This window comes from Bison bison, unplaced genomic scaffold, assembly GCF_000754665.1.
Source record: "Bison bison bison isolate TAMUID 2011002044 unplaced genomic scaffold, Bison_UMD1.0 scf7180017864383, whole genome shotgun sequence".
NCBI lineage: Eukaryota > Metazoa > Chordata > Mammalia > Artiodactyla > Bovidae > Bison > Bison bison.
In genome coordinates this window covers 5,434,881-5,453,460 of record NW_011494955.1, presented here as the reverse complement: position 1 = coordinate 5,453,460, position 18,580 = coordinate 5,434,881, and the positions used below count along the sequence as shown (strand labels likewise).

The 18,580-nt window shown below is 40.9% G+C and overlaps 1 protein-coding gene across 1 annotated transcript in view; it reads right to left on the bottom strand.

Moving 5' to 3' along the window:
* SCN8A (sodium channel, voltage gated, type VIII, alpha subunit) overlaps nt 1–18,580 on the bottom strand; it is a 193,806-nt gene that overhangs the window by 81,251 nt on the left and 93,975 nt on the right. Inside the window, exons 3-6 of the mRNA XM_010857857.1 lie at nt 11,799–11,917; nt 9,434–9,523; nt 8,479–8,607; nt 6,590–6,681 (exon numbers count right to left, since the gene is read on the bottom strand). Coding sequence (XP_010856159.1) covers nt 6,590–6,681; nt 8,479–8,607; nt 9,434–9,523; nt 11,799–11,917 — 430 coding nt within the window. The remainder of the gene's footprint in view (nt 1–6,589; nt 6,682–8,478; nt 8,608–9,433; nt 9,524–11,798; nt 11,918–18,580) is intronic.

Sequence of the window (18,580 nt, the reverse complement as noted above, 5' to 3'; positions counted from 1 at the left end):
ATTGAAAAGCAGAGACATTACTTTGCCAACAAAGGTCCATCTAGTCAAGGCTATGGTTTTTCCAGTGGTCATGTATGGATGTGAGAGTTGGACTGTGAAGAAGGCTGAGTGCCGAAGAACTGATTGTTTTGAACTGTGGTGTTGGAGAAGACTCTTGAGAGTCCCTTGGACTGCAAGGAGATCCAAGCAGTCCATCCTAAAGGAGATCAGTCCTGGGTGTTCATTGGAAGGACTGATGCTAAAGCTGAAACTCCAATACTTTGGCCAAGAGCTGACTCATTGGAAAAGACCCTGATGCTGGGAAAGACTGAGGGCAGGAGAAGAAGGGGACGACAGAGGATGAGATGGCTGGATGGCATCACCGACTCGATGGACGTGAGTTTGAGTGTACTCCGGGAGTTGGTGATGGACAGGGAGGCCTGGCGTGCTGCGATTCATGGGGTTGCAAAGTGTCAGACACGACTGAGAGACTGAACTGAACGGAACTGAAAGAGAGAGTCCAGTAGCCTTTCAAGTGGTGGGAATGATAATAAATAAATGTGGGAGCTAGGTCGTAGCCATATTCTATCGTTATATTAGGATATGTCTAAGAAGGAAAGGCAGTATGCCTAGACACAGAAAAAGGAAACAGATGCAAGGAGAAGAGAAATATGAAGACAAAGTAGCCCTTGGTGTCTGGGGCTTGCTGGCTCTGTGTTCTGGTTTCACTGGCTTCCAGAAGCCCCAAAACATTCCAGCCTTCAATGTCCTTGAAGGATGTTTGTATCTTTCTACTTGCAACCAGAGATGTTCAACTAAGACACCAACCCTGCATGGAACTCCTTGTTTTTCTGGGGATGGACCTGAACACTCACAATCAGCTGGTTCAACATCTGTTCTCCATAAACCAGAGGCCACTGCTGACGAAATCCATAAACATGAGTCCAGAGGGGTAAAAAATATTTTTCATGTTCTGCTTTGAGGTCTGATCAACAACTTGGTGAAGTTCTTTCAGCTTTCAATAAGTTTAAAATAGAAGCTTAAGTTGGAAATGGTATTCATAGGGCTACAAAGGAACAAATCTTAATTAAACAAAACTGATCACTAAATAACAGAATGGCCATCCAAAAAGTTTACTCTCTAAGATTCTCATCCAGATTGTTAGGAGAAAATCAGAGGGAGGCAGAGGAAGAAGAAAGGTGATTAGCTTGATGTCTGTGGTAAAGGTAAGCACACAGTGACTCAGCAACCTTCAATGCAAACAGTCACTGCATTCACTCAGGCATCAGCCAAGACTCTTCTTCCTTCCATAGGAGTTGATAATTGCAAACGACCATATCTGCAGACATCAATGCCAATTTAAGGAGATGACGCCCTCAGTGCTTTTCTTAAGCTTAACCTTCATAGTCTGGCTAGCAGTGGCTGCCACATACTAGTTAATGCAGCCAAGCAAAAGTGCTCCCCCTGCAACCAGCAACACAGGCCAAAAAAAGTAAGAAATTGCTGGCAGAATTCTTGACCTGATGCATGCAGGACTGGAGAATACCACTGCTCTGGCTGTAAGGATAAGCTGTCTACTTCCTCTGCTGGTTCACAACACCACATACCAGAACAAGCAAGAAAACTGACTATCCAAAACAGAGCAGAATGCTCCTTCATATGACTCCTACACAACAGAGTGTGCAACAGAAGCCACGTGGGGGGAAGTTGGACAGTGAGAACTCTTGGAAAAGGCTAACATTAACTAGCACTGGGATGTGTCTGAGCAGAAGCAGTTAATATATTTACTACAGAACAAGGAAAGGCAGCTGGACCTAATGTACAGAAAGGTCAGCTACCAGACAGGAAGTGGGACACTTAAAGAACTCTGAGAAGCAAGTGAAGCTGCTCCCACAGAATTTTATGTCCAAAGGCACCTCTGAACCTCCTGTCTCATTTCCTGATGCCCAGCGATCCTTTGAATAAATGAACAAAGCCCGCTTACGTGCTGAATCCAGAGAAATCAGCTGTGCATACTGGGAACAAGATTTTCCACCAGGCTGATGCCAGATTATAAATAGTCAATTTATCTTTCTTGGTTTGTGACTCAGGTTGAGAAACGGGTTTGAAGCCACACGAGCTATTCCTGCTACAAAATGAACATCGGAACAGGCCTCAACAGCCGTTAACACGCAGCCCTCACAATAGTGAAGGAATGGCTCCTCAGTCCCACAGTCTGGCTCGTCCAGGCAAGTCCTGGGGTACAGTGGCACCCAGTCACCTTCTCTGCTGCAGATTCAGTCCTCGCAATGATAGCTATTAGAGGTTCATAAGATCAAGAGTAACGTGCGAGAGACTTGGGGGCCCTTGATTTCTTTACTCAAGACCAGATAGATTCGTATCACAAAGTCTGACCACAATGAAACTAGCTCCCAGTGGTGGGGCAGGGAGATCCCACGAGCCCTCGGTGTTCCACTCAGGACCATGGTGGTACACTTCAGCTGTCTACCTGGAGGAACAATGTGGAAAAAGGAGAAATAAAAAAGCTACTGGATTAATAACCAGAGTATTTTAAAAGAAACGATGAGTCTGAATACAGTCTTAAAATGCATTCTATCCCCCTTTACTATGCAGTAGAAATTGCTACATTCATAATGGGGACATTTTAAAAAAATGCTTTCTTTGTAAATACTGGGCTGAGAGGGAGAAGGACCTCTCATTTTCCCTGCTTTGTATCTGATGCCACAGGTAAAGAGACAGAGAAGATAACAGAAATGAAAGAAGAGAAATATCAAACCCAAGAGAAAAATAATCAAGAAATTACAGCTCTAAAGAGAGCCAAATGGCGAACGGAGTGCTTTCAGAGGCTGTTTCAATGATGATGGAAATGAAAATGGACCAACAGCAAGGCCCTCCCAATCAGTTTTATTTATACCAGTAAGTGCTACTCTCTAAGGAAACTCTGAGACACCTGCTTTAAGATGTCTACCCTATCTTGGGGGCATGTCAGTCCTGTGGCACGTGGCCAAAGCACACAGAGGATGAAACTTCTGACAGTCACTCAGAAGTTCCTTTTTGTACCCAGATACATACAAAGTAAAAACAAAGTTTTAAGACATACAACTTTCTATACAGAGTACTTCAATGTCAAGTTGAATCTGGCAAGTTCCAGACCGAAAGACATTTTTACAGGGTCTTTTCCTGTAATTGATCCCTTTAGCACAGTTCGCGCGGCACTGTTCTTCAAGTCGAGTCAAAGCAAAGGGACATCGTGAATGATAGGTATCCAAGTCTTGAGTTAGCAAATAAAGAGGATCAGAATATGAGTTCACTCTTTTCTAAGCCACAAAAGTGAATGAAAGTGAAGTCGCTCAGTCATGTCTGATTCTCTGCAACCCTGTGGACTGTAGCCCACCAGGCTCCTCCGTCCATGGGATTCTCCAGGCAAGAATACTAGAGTGGGTTGCCATTTCCTTCTCCAGGGGATCTTCCCAACCCAGGGATCGAACTTAGGTCTCCTGCATTGCAGGCAGACGCTTTAACCTCTGAGCCACCAGGGAAGCCCACAAGAATGGTCTAAATTGAAGCATCCTGTATAAAAGGCTGGAGCTAACTGATACACTGTACTCTCCAATCTTCAGGAAGTCCTGGCTGCCCTGACACATCCAGACTGTCTACCAAAGATGCTAAAAGGGAGGACAACATCAGCCCAGGTGAGCAGGACAAGTGCTCTAGGAAAGGAAAAACTCTCAAAAAGGGAGTTGAGAACTCCGTGAGATCTTATAGGTCCCTTGTCAGTTCTGTGGTAGGTCTCCCTTCTGTTTTTGGCAGCTTTGGCAAAAGCTTACAGTCAAAGTGGGCGCAGGAGAAGGCAAAGAAAGTAACAATTCCACTGAAGTGGCCTATGAGAAAACCTGGTACGCAAAGCAATGGCTTTTATTCAGAGGGGGCTATGGCCCCGCTCTGTGACAGCGGAGTCAAAATGACTCAGATTTCCAATCAAGACGTGGCTCAGGTCCACTGACTCAGACTGGTATTCCCACCACGGAAGGAGACCTGGGTAACAGGCAGGTAGGCACAGGGCAACAGCTCTCCGCAAGTAGAATCAAGAGCAAAAGAACTTGGGATAAAAAGTCACACTTTAAGAACTGACCGTATCTTTGACTTTATTATCCCTTAAAGTTATTGTCAAAAATCTCCCAAAGCCAGCTCAACTAGGAGGTGCTTCTAGAAATAGGAATCCAATAATTTATTCTAAACTGTGAAGTTGGTGTCTAAATCTTCACACAAACTTTCCTTGGGTTTAGGTTTCTTCTTTATAATTGCTACTGCTAAAATCATTTATAGAGGGCTCTTACAGGCCAGGCACTGTGTTTATAGATATATATTTATAATACAGAATGTAAAACTAGACATTAATATATACCTATAAAACTAGAACATTAAGGATAAACAACGTGACATCAGTCAGAGCTATCTTGCAGAAATGCTGTGGTCAGAAGTTAATCATACAGCAGAGACAGAGACAGAGGCTAAGAGCTGGAGCAGAGATAGCATCTGCTGCCCTAGTTAGTGAGGAGAGCACAGCTTTCCAATTTAGTTCTGGAAGAGAAGTTTTGAGATCACAAGAACATAAAGGGACAGATGCCTTGCGGAGTACACTGGGGGAAGTGAGCAGAAAACACGGCATCATATTTAAAAGAGGCCAGAGGAGGAAAGAGACCAAAGGAAAAATGACAGTAAAGACTTGGTGGTATCGATGTCTTACAAAAAGAAAAAAAAAAAGACAAGGCCTGCTTAAGGGGTAGGCTACCATCAACAAGCTTCAGAAAGGTACCTAGAGAATGAGCTGGATTTTCTGTCAAATGGATTTATTAATAAAATGGCTAAGAACTAAACTTTGATAAGTCACAGTTATAGTTTTCTGCCAATAAGAATACACTCTAGGGGACTTCCCTGATGATCCAGTGGTTGGGACTTTGCCTTCCCGTATGTGGGGTGTGAGTTCGATCCCTGGTCAAGGAGTTAAGATCCTACATGCCTGGCTGCCAAAAAAAAATCAACCCATAAAACAGAGGCAATATGGTAACAAACACAATAAAGACCTTGAAGATGGCTCATATGAAAAAAAAAAATCTTAAAAAAAAAAAGAATATACTCCACTGACATCTAGCCTCTGGTTGACAAGAAGTAAGCTACCACTGCTAAAAATAAAGTAATTCATTCTCAATAGGGTCATAATTTATGGGCCCACTTCATGGCCCAAGTTTGTAAATGCAGAAACTGAGGTTTACCGCCCTGAGGTTCTCAAGTCAGCAGAATTCTACCTCTGTACTTCCCTCTCTCTGCATGTGATATCTAGATAACGTTGAAAAGGAGAAAAGAGGAGTATTTTTGGTGCAGCCACAAGAAGAGCCATGTGATGCCTGGAATAGGATGCCTCTGTCCTTCATGTTCCTGTTTCCACAAAACTGCAGTGGAAAGCCTGGCCTCTTGGGAGTCTTCCTTCCCTAAAAACTCCTGAATGCAACCAAAGTCCAACCAGCGACAACACAGTCTAGACTTCTGCCATGTTTCTGCCATGTTAGTTAGTCTACTAACTAAAATATCTTTCCTTCCAGATTTCAAGACTGGTCTTCCGAAAAAAAGTTATTACCGGGCAGCAAGGATTTGAATTAAATTAATAGATCTCAACCTCGGGGGGCCATCGATGGGCTTTGCTGGGAAGGTGGTGCCTGTGAAATTTCACCTGGTTCTCAAAAGGATACAAAACCTTCAAAAGGTTAAGAACCATTCTCAATCAGAATCAAGAAAAAGTGGCAAAAAATGTAAAGACTGTCAATCAACTACCTCTCAACTAGCCCCTGATTACGTTTTTTTTCCTTGTAAAGTTTCTGTACTTTTCTGTTTGCCCATGTGCTTAGATGTATCTTATCTTACCTTTAACTTTTTTTTTTAATGGCACCCACATAAGCTTTCATTGGGATTTATGTCTGAGAATGGTCTCTGAATATATATGTCATAGATATCTACTGGTTCTTATTCTAGTGAATTAGACAGCAACAGTATGTGATATACAGTGATTATTAAAGTTCAGGTCACTAACACCAAGGCTCTTAAATTTGTCTGGAACACTGGACTAGTCAATGGGGTAAGGGCTCTTCTGTGATTAAATAATTCCATTAACACAGTAACAGTAGAAGTGCAATTCTTCGAATAACATCCCATCAGCAAACCATGCGACAGGAAGCCTAGAAATCACAAGCAATGGAATGATGGCGAATGTTAAAATTACTGTAATTCCACGAGGCTAGGAAGCAAGTGATTCATATTCAAACAGACAGCTAGCTCCGTGACAATTTTTTCAGGTATCTTAAGATCCAAGTGACTCTTAAGCACGTGCTTTTTCAGAGCATGGATGGAATGGGGGTTGCATGCCTTGCAAGCACTGTCAGAGCAACTTTGGCTTAAGGACCAAAGAGCCATTCCAGAAAACATCTCCTGGGAAAAACATGCGAAATGCAAGGCCATCTCAGCTGTGCTGACGCTGCTTCAGGATGTGGTGGACAGAGCAAATGGAGGACATAAGAGGAGATGAGGCAAAGTCAGTCTGGTGTTTAAATTTTCTCACCTGGAATTACAGAGATAGTTTTCAAAGCTCGGAGAACCCTGAATGTTCTCAGCGCTGAGACATTGCCCAGGTCCACAAACTCTGTCACATATCTGTAGTAAGGGAGGTCACGCACAGACACAAATGACAAACACGGACACAAACACAAACACCAAAGGAAAAAAACGAAACCACAACAAAACAAAAAGTACAATACGTCACGTCAGGGCCCTAACCCAACACCTAACACCAACCCCGGGCCATCTTACCTGGGATTACCGAAATAGTTTTCAAAGCCCTCAGAACCCTGAAAGTGCGTAGAGCTGAAACATTGCCTAGGTTTACAAACTCTGTTATATACCTGCAGAATCAAACCAAAGTTAACTTGTAATGGTACCACTGGGCGAGGGTTTGAGAATAGGGGTAAGAAAGGGTCTTATAAGTAAGATATGATTTCATTTTTTTCCTTGAAAAAGAAAAGTTTCAAATATAAGCATTTAAGGAACACATTTTATTTTTTTCAGTTGGGCAAGGAGAAATCCAAAGTGTATTTGAAAGAAGCGATACCACCAGAAGGCTCCTGGGGCTTTCTCACACAGCATCATGATGTGCAGATCCCAATCAGAATGACTACTCTTAGTCCATTCTCTTTTTCCAGTTAAAAAGAAGGCCAGGAGGTATTCAAAGGCTTATGTCTCCAAGTTTTGTGAACAATTTCTTAGGAAAAGGAGACAGATTTCTGCAGCAGGAGCCCCATGTAAACAAATCTACATTAAAATAACTTCCTCGCTGACAATGGGAAAAATGCCTACATGTCTGCATATATGACTTATCCAAGAGTTGTCTGCGTATCACTGCAGTCATGCCTACATATGAAGTTTTAGCTTGTGACATACAGGAAAAACCAGATCATGGGATCAGAGCCAATATTCTGTTAAGTATTCATTTAATCACCAGCTCCGTGCCTAGCGAGGACACTTACATTTTAAATGAACACCAGTGTGTATTCATAACTCTGGAAAGCTAGAAATTTTCTTAATATAACAGAAAGTCAAAGTTCCAGTTTCAAATGTTCAGTGTATATCATTCATTCAGACTTTATAGTTGAAATACATCTTTGTATCAGATGCTCAGACCCAAACATACACAAATGCACTCAATCTCTTACATATCTGCTGTGTGCACACACACAAACACACACACAATCTACACTACACCTTTACCCCCTACCAACCCACGAAACACTTTCCCCAACATGAAAATACAAATAAAGTCTGCTACACCTTTTCTATCACCATCTAAGTTTCCTGAAGAGATACATTTTCGTTGTTAAAACAACACTAATTACATAGAGCGGCTAGCATGCCAGTATGGGGTTACACTGCTCCCAAGTAATAATAGTTTGAAGCTCTGGTCAGCAATTCTTTAGGAAGTGAGCAGATTGGATACTTGGCTTATTTTTTGACTCCAAAACGTGCTCTGAATTCTGCAACATCTGGACAGCCTCAAGAAATTACATGTAACATAATATACCTAGGAAACTGAGTTCCAGCCTAAGGTTTACACCTAAAAAATAGGAAGTCTTCACCAAGGCCTCCTAGTGGTAACTGTGTGTACCCTGGTCAATGTTATAGGGGGAAACAAAATATAAAGGAGTTGCAATAGAAAATCACTTCCTACTTTTGCTCCCATCTGCTCATCCTCTCCCATATGCACACACTGCCACTGCCTGAACCCCAAGAGGCCTTCATAAGAAAGAATCAGACATATGTCCATACCACTTTACATGGTTATCCTTTAATTCCTCACACAACTAAGCCCATAAACTCACACTTACACTGTCAAACAGACACACCCAAGAGTACAACCACACACACCCCAAACACCAATAAAGTAAGCAGAGAACTTACGCCATCATGATGACACTGAAATCCAACCAGTTCCATGGATCCCGTAAAAAGGTAAAGCCATCTATGCAGAAACCTCTTGCAATGATTTTCACTAGTGATTCAAATGTATAAATCCCTGTGAACGTGTACCTGTTGAAGAAATGGATAGCTTGAGGCAGTTTCTTAACAGAAAGGAACTTTAAATGAACCTTCTAAGAGAACACTTGCAGACAGGCAGCCTCACTTACAGAGACAAAACAGGAAGGACACAACTGATGCAGCAGAAAGGCAGTGAGGAAGAGAAAGGGATGCATCTTATGAAAATGACTGAAATGCACAAACCAAGAAAGTTGGAATGTGGCACTGGGTCCTGAAGGGCATCACAAAGGAATAGCTCTGTACGGCCACCCAGCAGGAGGCCCCAGAGCTCATTTTCACTTGAAACAAGTCAACAAGAAAAGGAAAGCTAAAGCTGGAGAAAAAGGCAGTATCATCAGGAATTGAGGGTAGAAGATGGTGATGGGCCGGTCAAAGCTTTGGCTAACACAGGCTACCACAGCAAAGGGCAGAGGTGGTGAGTCGTCACTTCCACGGCAGCCTTTCTCTTTCTAGAGTTGATTTCTAAGGATATTTCTTCAATTTCACATGTATCCTCACCCATGAAATAAAATGTGGGCAATACTCCGGAAACAATAATTTCCAGAGTTGATTTCTAAGGATACTTATTTCCTAAATTGCAGATGTATTCTCACCCACTCAGTGAAATAAAAAATGGGTAATAACCTAGAAATAATAATTTCCAGAGTTGATGTCTAAGGATATTTCCTAAATTCCACATGTATCCTCATCCATCTCTGTCACATGAAAAGTGGGCAAATGATTTTCTTCCTTGGTGGATAAGCTGTGCAGTGCAAGATGCAGTAACTAGAAATATTTAAAACAAGTGAGCAGAAAAATAAATACATGAGCTACTTACTCCACATTCTTCGACCAGTCAGGAGGGTTACTAAAAGTCATGAATACACAGTTGGTCAAAATAGTGCACATAATGATCATGCTAAATACTGTAGAAAAGAGTCAAGGGAGAATACACAAACTCTGGCCTGCTTTTATCCTCAGGAAGCAAATACATTTCACATTAAGTATCATGAGAATTAAAATCAGTAACCTGAAAGGAGACAAAGCACAGAGGAGGAAAAGGCAAGGTGATAATGAAAACTGTGGCCACCACCATGAACCATATGAGCGCCACCATATGTATCCACACCCGGCCAGAGAATGTGAGTGGACATGGCAGGGTGGCCGCTCTTTTTTTCAAAAGGGTTGTCACCGTTCTCCTTTTGGATAAACATTTTTCCCTTCTTACCATTTATGCCTCTAAACACCTTTCTGCCCAATAACCAGAAATCTTGCAGTCTGCCAGATGCCAAAGTCATCAGATGAGAAAAACAAATTAAATCTTATCTATGTTATTGAGAAGTCATTTATTGTTAATTATCTTGTATTACCAATTATTGGAAATGTTCATGTATTTAACACTTTACTTTTTTTCCATAGCCCTTCAAAGGGCTGTGTCCTTGCAGGGCAAGGCAACAGTTAATGTCTGCTGAATCTGTCAAATTTGAGAAACCAGTTGTGGTAAGGACTGAGTAAGGATTTTAAGGACATCTGTACCACTGTACTCCTAAGAATTAGGTAACAAGGCAAATCCATCTGATCTTTCTGAGAGTGTCCAGGAATGTTTATGCGTAGCAAATCATTTTGCTGCCATTTCAATTCCATCCAAGATCTCGCTCAGCCCTTCTTGTTCTTGTCTGGCTTAGTCATTAAGTTGTGTCTGACTCTTGCGACCCCATGGACTGTAGCCCGCCAGGCTCCTCTGTCCATGGGATTTTCCAGGCAACCCACTGGAGTGGGTTGCCATTTCCTTCTCCATGTTCTTGTCTACTGAGAAGAATTAAACTGCTTTAGATCAATACGAGTTACTTAAAACTGCACAGAAGTCACATCTCATTTGTTACTAATTCACTCTCTCTTGCTAGTGACATTCACTACCTTCATTCTATTAGTGGAGTTTTAAAAAGGAAGAACACTTCTTACAGCTGGATTTTTTTCTTCCTACAGCTGGATTTTTCTTCAGGGAATAATCACATGTTCTGGTTAGAATAGAAAAAAACATCATCCTCTGATCCAACAAGAAAGGAAAGAGTCCATTGTGAATTATTTATTTTCTTATAAACCTTTAGGTTTCAGAACTATGTTGCTTGCAAAACTCACAAATTCCAGATCAGGCTGCTAAATTCTTAACAAAAATAAAAGGTGCAAAAGCTTAACAAACCTGTTTATGAAGCAGCAACTGCTGGTTTCTTCATCCTACTTGGAGGATACAAAACTCTGAAGCATGGGACTAAGTACTGTCCAATTAAATACCAACCATGAAGGTTTAAAGTTACTAAGTGAAGTTGCTAAACCCATCATGTAATTTTTCATCTGTCATATGCTCTCCTATATTAATGAGATACAAAGTCAAGCCGCAGGAGTAAATTGGCATTTTCTTTTAAGGGGAGAAAAAATATATATAAAAAATTCGTATCAATCCTGCAATCTAGATCTAGACCTGTGCACCAAAGAGGCCATTTAATCTGAGAGATTATCTTACTTTCTAAACTTGTGGTTAAGAAATCAAAGAAGATCTCTAAAACACTCACTCAATTATTTATAGTAGCATTTCAAAAATTCTAATTGGGCTTTAATATGTAAAAAAGCTGAATAATATAACTTGTTATGAAATTACTAAAGTCTGAGTGCTCTAAAAATTAAGACGTCAGTAAAGCTACCATCTTGGCGGATGGCACCCCACTCCAGTACTCTTGCCTGGAAAATCCCATGGACGGAGGAGCCTGGTAGACTGCAGTCCATGGGGCTGCGAAGAGTCAGACATGACTGAGCGACTTCACTTTCACGAATTGGAGAAAGAAATGGCAACCCACTCCAGTGTTCTTGCCTGGAGAATCCCAGGGACGGGGGAGCCTGGTGGGCTGCTGTCTATGGGGTTGCACAGAGTCGGACACGACTAAAGTGACTTAGCAGCAGCAGCAAAGCTACCATCTTAACTTGTCCCTCTTAATGATACCCACAAAATTCCAGATTCCCGTGATATCATCCTAAGAAAAAAGAATCTGCTGAAGCTCAGCTAAGGCTTTAGCAGAAGTTCTGACTGGAGGAATAGTCAGCTACACCACTGATAAAATAGTTAATATACAATTAGGTGGTGGACATTCAGAAACATACCAGGGACCACAGGACGGCTGCACTCACTCCACATTTGCAGAAAAGGATATGAATGTATCAAAATTTTAATAGCTATTCTTCTTATCAGGTTAAAAGGACTTAAAATGTACAAGGCAGGCGTGGCACTAAATCTGAAGAGAGTTTTCCCTCTGTTTAATACTACAAAGGTCTGTGGAGAAAGAAAGAGAGAAATTATTAAAGCACAGGAATTAATCACCACATGAAATAACATTTTTCTAGGCAAGAAATTAACTCAAAAGGACCCATGTTTTACTTCCCAATTTGGTGTCTAAGGCAAGAAACCTTTAGGCAATATACTAAGGAAAGAGAAACCACTTTCCCTCACCTCCCTACTGCTCCAGATTACATTACAAACAGACGACACTATCTTGGCAGTTTTAAAGATCAGACTTTTCTTTCAGAAATAAGCCATGTTACCTATACCTAAGCTATCTGTGCCTGCTCTGGACAAGATTCTGAAGTTTATTAATTTAGGATTCATTCACTCAACAAATAATCACTGAGTGCCAACGATGTGCCAGGCAATGTTCCAGGTGCTTGGGAAGGATTGGTGAACAAGGCCACCCTAGTGAGAGGAGCTTATGTTGTAAGATGGGAGACAGACAATAAATAAAAAACCTAATGAGTAAGTAAATTATATCAAATGTGATAAGTGCTATGGGAAAAGGAGGAAGATTAGCAAAAGGCAACTCGAGAGTGCAGGGGTCAGAGGATGGGTGAATGTTCGTTTTTTAATTGAAGTGTTATGCCAATCTCTGCTGTACCAGCAAGGTGACTCAATTATATACATATATACATTCTTTTCCATTACGGTTTATCCCAGGAGATGCAGTGCTGTCCCCTGTGCTACACATTAGGACCTTGTTGTTCATCCATTCTAAATGTAATAGTTTGCATCTACCAACCCAACCTCTCGATCCTTCCCTCTCAGGTGATCAGGGTAAGCCTACTGAGGAGAGAGATTTGAGCAAAGACTCAAGGAGGTGAGAGGAGTTATTCACCTTGTCGATATTTACCTACAGAGTCTAGTCTATTTACCTTTTAAGAACCTCCATTATCAGCCTTGCCAAATTAATTCAACTACATTCCTAGCATGAATCCTCCTGTCGTGCAAAACCAGAACAGGTTATAGTAATTCAAACTTTTGGCCTTGGCTCTCATTGCCCATCCTACTCAGATGCCTCTTCCTGTTGCATGAATTTAATTCAAATATTTTGGAGCATCTGCTTTGTGCCAGGCATTGTGCTAAGCTTCTTGGATACGAGATTGAATAAAGTTGTACTTTTAGGGAAGACATATACATGAACTAGTAATAATAAACATAAAATTCAATAACAAAAATATATGTAATGTATGAGAGGCAGCAGAAGAGAGAGATTTTTACTTTCCCATTGGATGGGCAATTCAAGGGAGGGGAGTGAGCTGGGAGGTGTTCACAAAGGCAGGTTACTAAACATTTGGAAGGGGTTTTAAAGGATAAGTGCCAATTAGGAGAGATTAATTGGGCAGATAAAGGGGGAAGGGTTAGCAAGGAAAGGGAACAGCATAGGATTACAAAGACACAGTAGCACAGAACTGGGGGTGTTTCCAGGGAATTGATATGTAATTCAGTGTTGCTGGAGGTTTAGAGAGAGGGCGAGCAGCAAACTGTGGAGCTGGAGATGCAAGGTCTGCTAGACTGAGGTCCTGCGGACACAGGCCAGCGGCCAGCACACAGGCCTAGCATCCAACCGTGCAGGTGAAAAGGCACATGGTCAAATGCCGGCCCTTTTAAGTAGGCTTTTGTTTTCACTTTGTTTTTTAATTTAAAGTAGTACACGTTCATAATCATAAAAAAAGGAACAGAAGACAAGTTCCATCTCATTACTCAATGATAACCTTTGCTTGTGTATCATCTTTTCTTATGTATCTTTTCAAAAATTTTCTGTATTAATATAAGCACACAGATAGAGCCTTAAAAAAGACTCTTCTCTCCCTCCCTTACCCTCCCCTCAACTATACTATAAATACTCTTCTGCACCCTGCATTAAAAAAAATGAACCCCCACAAAGAAAAACCCAGGGCCAGATGGCTTCTCTGATGAGTTCCACCAAACGTTTAAAGAATTAATATCAGTCCTTCATAAATTCTTCCAAAAAATAGGAGAAAAGGGCACACTTCCCAACTCATTCTGTAAGGCCAGTATTGCCTTGATACAAAACCAGACAGTGACATTTAAAGAAAAGAAACCTATGGACTAATATCCCTTATGAATATAGACACAAAAACCTCAACAAAATACCAGCAAACAGTATCTGGCAGCATATAAAAAAAGGATTACATACCACCAAATGGGATTTATCTCAGAAATACAAAGATAATTTAACATATGAAAGCCAATCAATGTAATACAACATATTAATAAAATAAAGGACAATTACTGCATGATCATCACAAAAGATGCATAAAAAGCACTTGACAAAATCCAAAATTCTTTCATAATAAAATACACAGCAAACTAGTAATAGAACAGAATGTCCTTAACCTGATAAAGGGCATCTATGAAAAATCCACAGCTAACGTCATATTTAATGTTAAAAGACTAAAAACTTTCTCCTTAAGACCAGGAATAAGACAAGGATTCCACTCTCATCACTTTCATTCAACATTGTACTAGATGTTCTAGACAAGGCAATTAAGCAAGTAAAACTATTTCTAATTGCAGATGAAATAAGTTCTTATATGGAAAACCCTAAGGAAGATATAAACAATAAACAGAGCTCATTAACAAGTTCAGCAAGGTTCTAAGACATAAAAGCAACATATAAATATCAGTTACATTTCTATACACCAGCAGAAAACAATCTGAAAATGAAATTAATACAATGCCATTTATAAGAGCATCCAAAAAATAAAACACATAGGAATAAATTTAACAGAAGTATAAGAGTTATACACTGAAAACTATAAAACATCAGTAAAAGAAACAGGGAAAAAAGTAAACAAATGGAAAGACATCTGATGCTCATGGACTGCAAGGCTTAATATTGCTATGGTTCAGTGCAATCTCTCAAAATTTCAACTGCCTTTTTTGGCAGAAATTAGCAAGGTGATCCTAAGATCTGTATAGAAATTTAAGGGAACCAAATTACAGTCTTGAAAAATAGGAACAAAGTCGAGGACTCACACTTCTGCATTTTAAATCTTACAACAAAGCTATAATAATCAAACCTGGAACTAACCTAAGACTAGCAAACACAACAATAGGATAGAATTGAGAGTCCAGAAATAAACCCACACATCTACAGTCAACTGATTTTTGACAAGCATGCCAAGACAATCCAAAGGGGAAAGAACAGTCTTCAATTAATGGTGGTGGGACAAACAGATGCAAAAGAATGAATCTGAACCTCTATCTCACACCTGATGTGAAAATTAACTCAAAATGGATAAAAAACCTAAATGTAAAGGTTAAAACTATAAAACTCAGTGAAGAAAACAGGTGCAAATCTTTTAACCTTTGGATTAGGCAACAGTGTCATAGACGGGACACCGAAAGCACAAGCAACCAAGGAAAATACAGATTAAATTGAACTTCATCAAAATTGAAAACTTCTGTGCAAAAAATGACACTATTAAGAAAGTGAAAAGACAACCCAAAGAATGGGTGAAAATATTTGCAAATCGTGTATCTAATAAGGGTTTTGCAGCCAGACTACATTACAAAAACACCTACAACTCAGTAAAGAGACAAACAATCCAAGTTAAAAATGGGCAAGGATCTGAATAGACATTTCTACAACGGAGATATGCAAACAGCTAATAACCACATGAAAAGACACTCAATATTATTAGTCATTAGAGAAATGCAAATAAAACCACAATGAGATACCACTTTACACCCATTAGAATGGTAATAATTTTTAAAAAGAACACGGAAAATAAATGTTGGCAAGAATATAAAGAAACTGGAACTCTCGTATATTATTGGTAGGAATGGAAAATGGTTCAGCCACTTTGGAAAACAGCTGACAGCTCCTCAAAAGTTAAACACTGAGATACCATACGACCTAGCAATTCCACTCCTAGCTATACACCCAGGAGAACTGAAAACAGGTTCAAACAAAAATGTATACATGGATGTTCACAAAAGCATCAAAATACTGCAAAAGTGGAAACAACCCATCAACTGACAAAAAATGTAAACAAAATGTGGTATATATCCATATGATGGGGTAGTATCCAGTCTTCAAAGGGCTGAAATTCTGACATATGCTAAACATGGACGAACCTAGAAGGCATCAGGCTAAGTGAAATAAGCCAGACACAAAAGGACAACTATTATATGATTCCGCTTATATGAGGTACCTAGAATTAGCAAATACATAGAGACAGAAAGTAGAAGAGAGTTTATAGGGGCTTTGCTATGCTATTCTAAGTCGCTTCAGTCGTGTCCGATTCTGTGCGACCCTAGAGACGGCAGCCCACCAGGCTCCCCGTCCCTGGGATTCTCCAGGCAAGAACCCTGGAGTGGGTTGCCATTTCCTTCTCCAATGCATGAAAGTGAAAAGTGAAAGTGAAGTCGCCCAGTCGTGTCCGACTCTTAGCGACCCCATGGACTGCAGCCTACCAGCCTCCTCCATCCATGGGATTTTCCAGGCAAGAATACTGGAGTGGGGTGCCATTGCCTTCTCCGATAAGGGGCTTTAGGCAGGACGAATGGAGAGTTATTTTTTAATGGGTGTAAGTTTCTGTTTGAGATGAAAAAGTGGAAATGGATGGTGGTGAAGGTTATACAACATGGTGGATAAATTTAATACCATTGAATTGTGCCCTTAAGAAAGGTTAACACGGCAAATTTCGTGTTATATATAGTTTACCACAATAAAAAATATATACAGTTGACCCTTGAACAACATGGGTTTGAATGGTGCAGGTCCACCTGCACATGGATTTTTTTTCAACAGGAAATCCTGCAGTACTACATGATCCAGTCAGTGGAATCTGCTGCTGCAGAAGCGCAGATACAAATGACTCACAAGCTCTATGGGACCGAGGCGTGAGGGCACCACGCATGCAGAGGGCTGCCTATAGTTACAGGTGGATCTTCGACTGGGCCCTTCATGCCTGTGTCGTTCAAGGGTCAAATGTATATTATTACCTGAAAAGTGACCAGTAATGTGTTATGGATAAATTTTTTAAAATCAGTTTTATTCCAAACCAAATAATAGAATTAAGAATAACAGTAGTTAAAAGTGTTTCCTAACCTGTTTGGAACTTCAGAAAGATTTAAGGACCTTTTTGAAAAAATGAAGACATCTGGGCCAAGAAAAAAAGAAAGGAAGAGAAGGTACGTATTTATACATGCTACAACATGAGTGAAACTTGAAAAACCTTGAGAAGAGTTCAAACACCAAAGGCCACATACTGTAGGGTTCCATTTACATGGAATGTCTAGAATAGGCAAATCCTGATAGAAAGCTGGTCAGCCTAGGATTGGATGGAGAGGGGATTAGGAACTCCTTGCCAATGGGTCTCTTTGTTGTGGCTGTTTAGTAGACAAGTCACGTCCAACTTGTTGTGACCCTATGGACTGTATAGCCCACCAGCTCCTCTTGTCCATGGGATTCTCCAGGCAAGAATACTGGAGTAGGTTGCCATTTCCTTCTCCAGGGGATCTTGTGACTCAGGATCAAACTCATGTCACCTGCATTGGCAGGTGGGTTCTTTACCACTGAGCCATCAGAGAAGCCAGTGGATCTCTTTAGGGTGATGAAAATGTTCTGAAATTAGAAAGTGATGATGGCTTCATAAACTAGTGAATAAAAAGCCAAAGAATTGTACACGTTAAAATGGTGGATTTTCTAGCATGTGAACTGTATCTCAATGAAAACACCACAAAAATGAACCATATGAGAGGCATAAGACATATTAAAAAGTCTACAGAATGGTACCACAAATATCTCTATATCCATCAGTTAGCCTTGGAAATAACACTTTATTAATACGGTTTCTTTCCGCAGCCCTTTCCAACTCCATCCCCTTCCTTCCCACAGAGGTCAGTGTTAACTTTGAATTTGGTACCAAGGTCCCACTTAAAAAAAAAAAAAAGACTTGTTTGTTTATTTTTGGCTGCGCTGGGTCTTCTTTGCTGCACACAGGTGCTCTCCAGTCGTGGCGAGTAGGGGCTACTTTTCTTTGTGGTGCGCAGGCTTCTTCTCACTGCTCATTGCAGAGCATGCACTCTACAGCACGCAGGCTTCAGTAACTGCCGCTCACAGGCTCAGTGCTTGTGGCACACGGGCTTAACCGCTCTGCTGCATGTCGGATCTTCCCAGACCAGGGATCCAGCCGTATCCCTTGCACTGGCAGGCAGATACTTAATCACTAGACCACCAGGGAAGCCCAAGGTCCCACATTTTTATGATAAATTTGCAATCACTCTGACCTCCCCCTTTCCTGAACTCTTATTACACTCATAGTTTGTGTCTTTCCTTATTCTCCAAGTTCTTTTTGTACCCTCCCCTCCACTCTCCACCCCTACTAGGTTTCAAGCTCTTGGAGAGCAGGAAACAACTTCACACTTCCTCCCACAGTTTCAATATAATGCTCAACCCAAGTACTCCCAATACACAGTGGCTGGCAGATTTCTTTAAAGTTCCTGTCCTCTCCTCTTCTCTTCTTTCCGTTCCTGGCAGTCACGCCATGTTCTCCACAATAGAAAAGCAGTGCTGGTGTCGAGCCATATGCATTCTGGAAATACTCGATGAAGTGGCCCCAGTGGAGAGACTGCACTGAGATCATATCCTTCCTGTACTAGAAGGCACTGCCC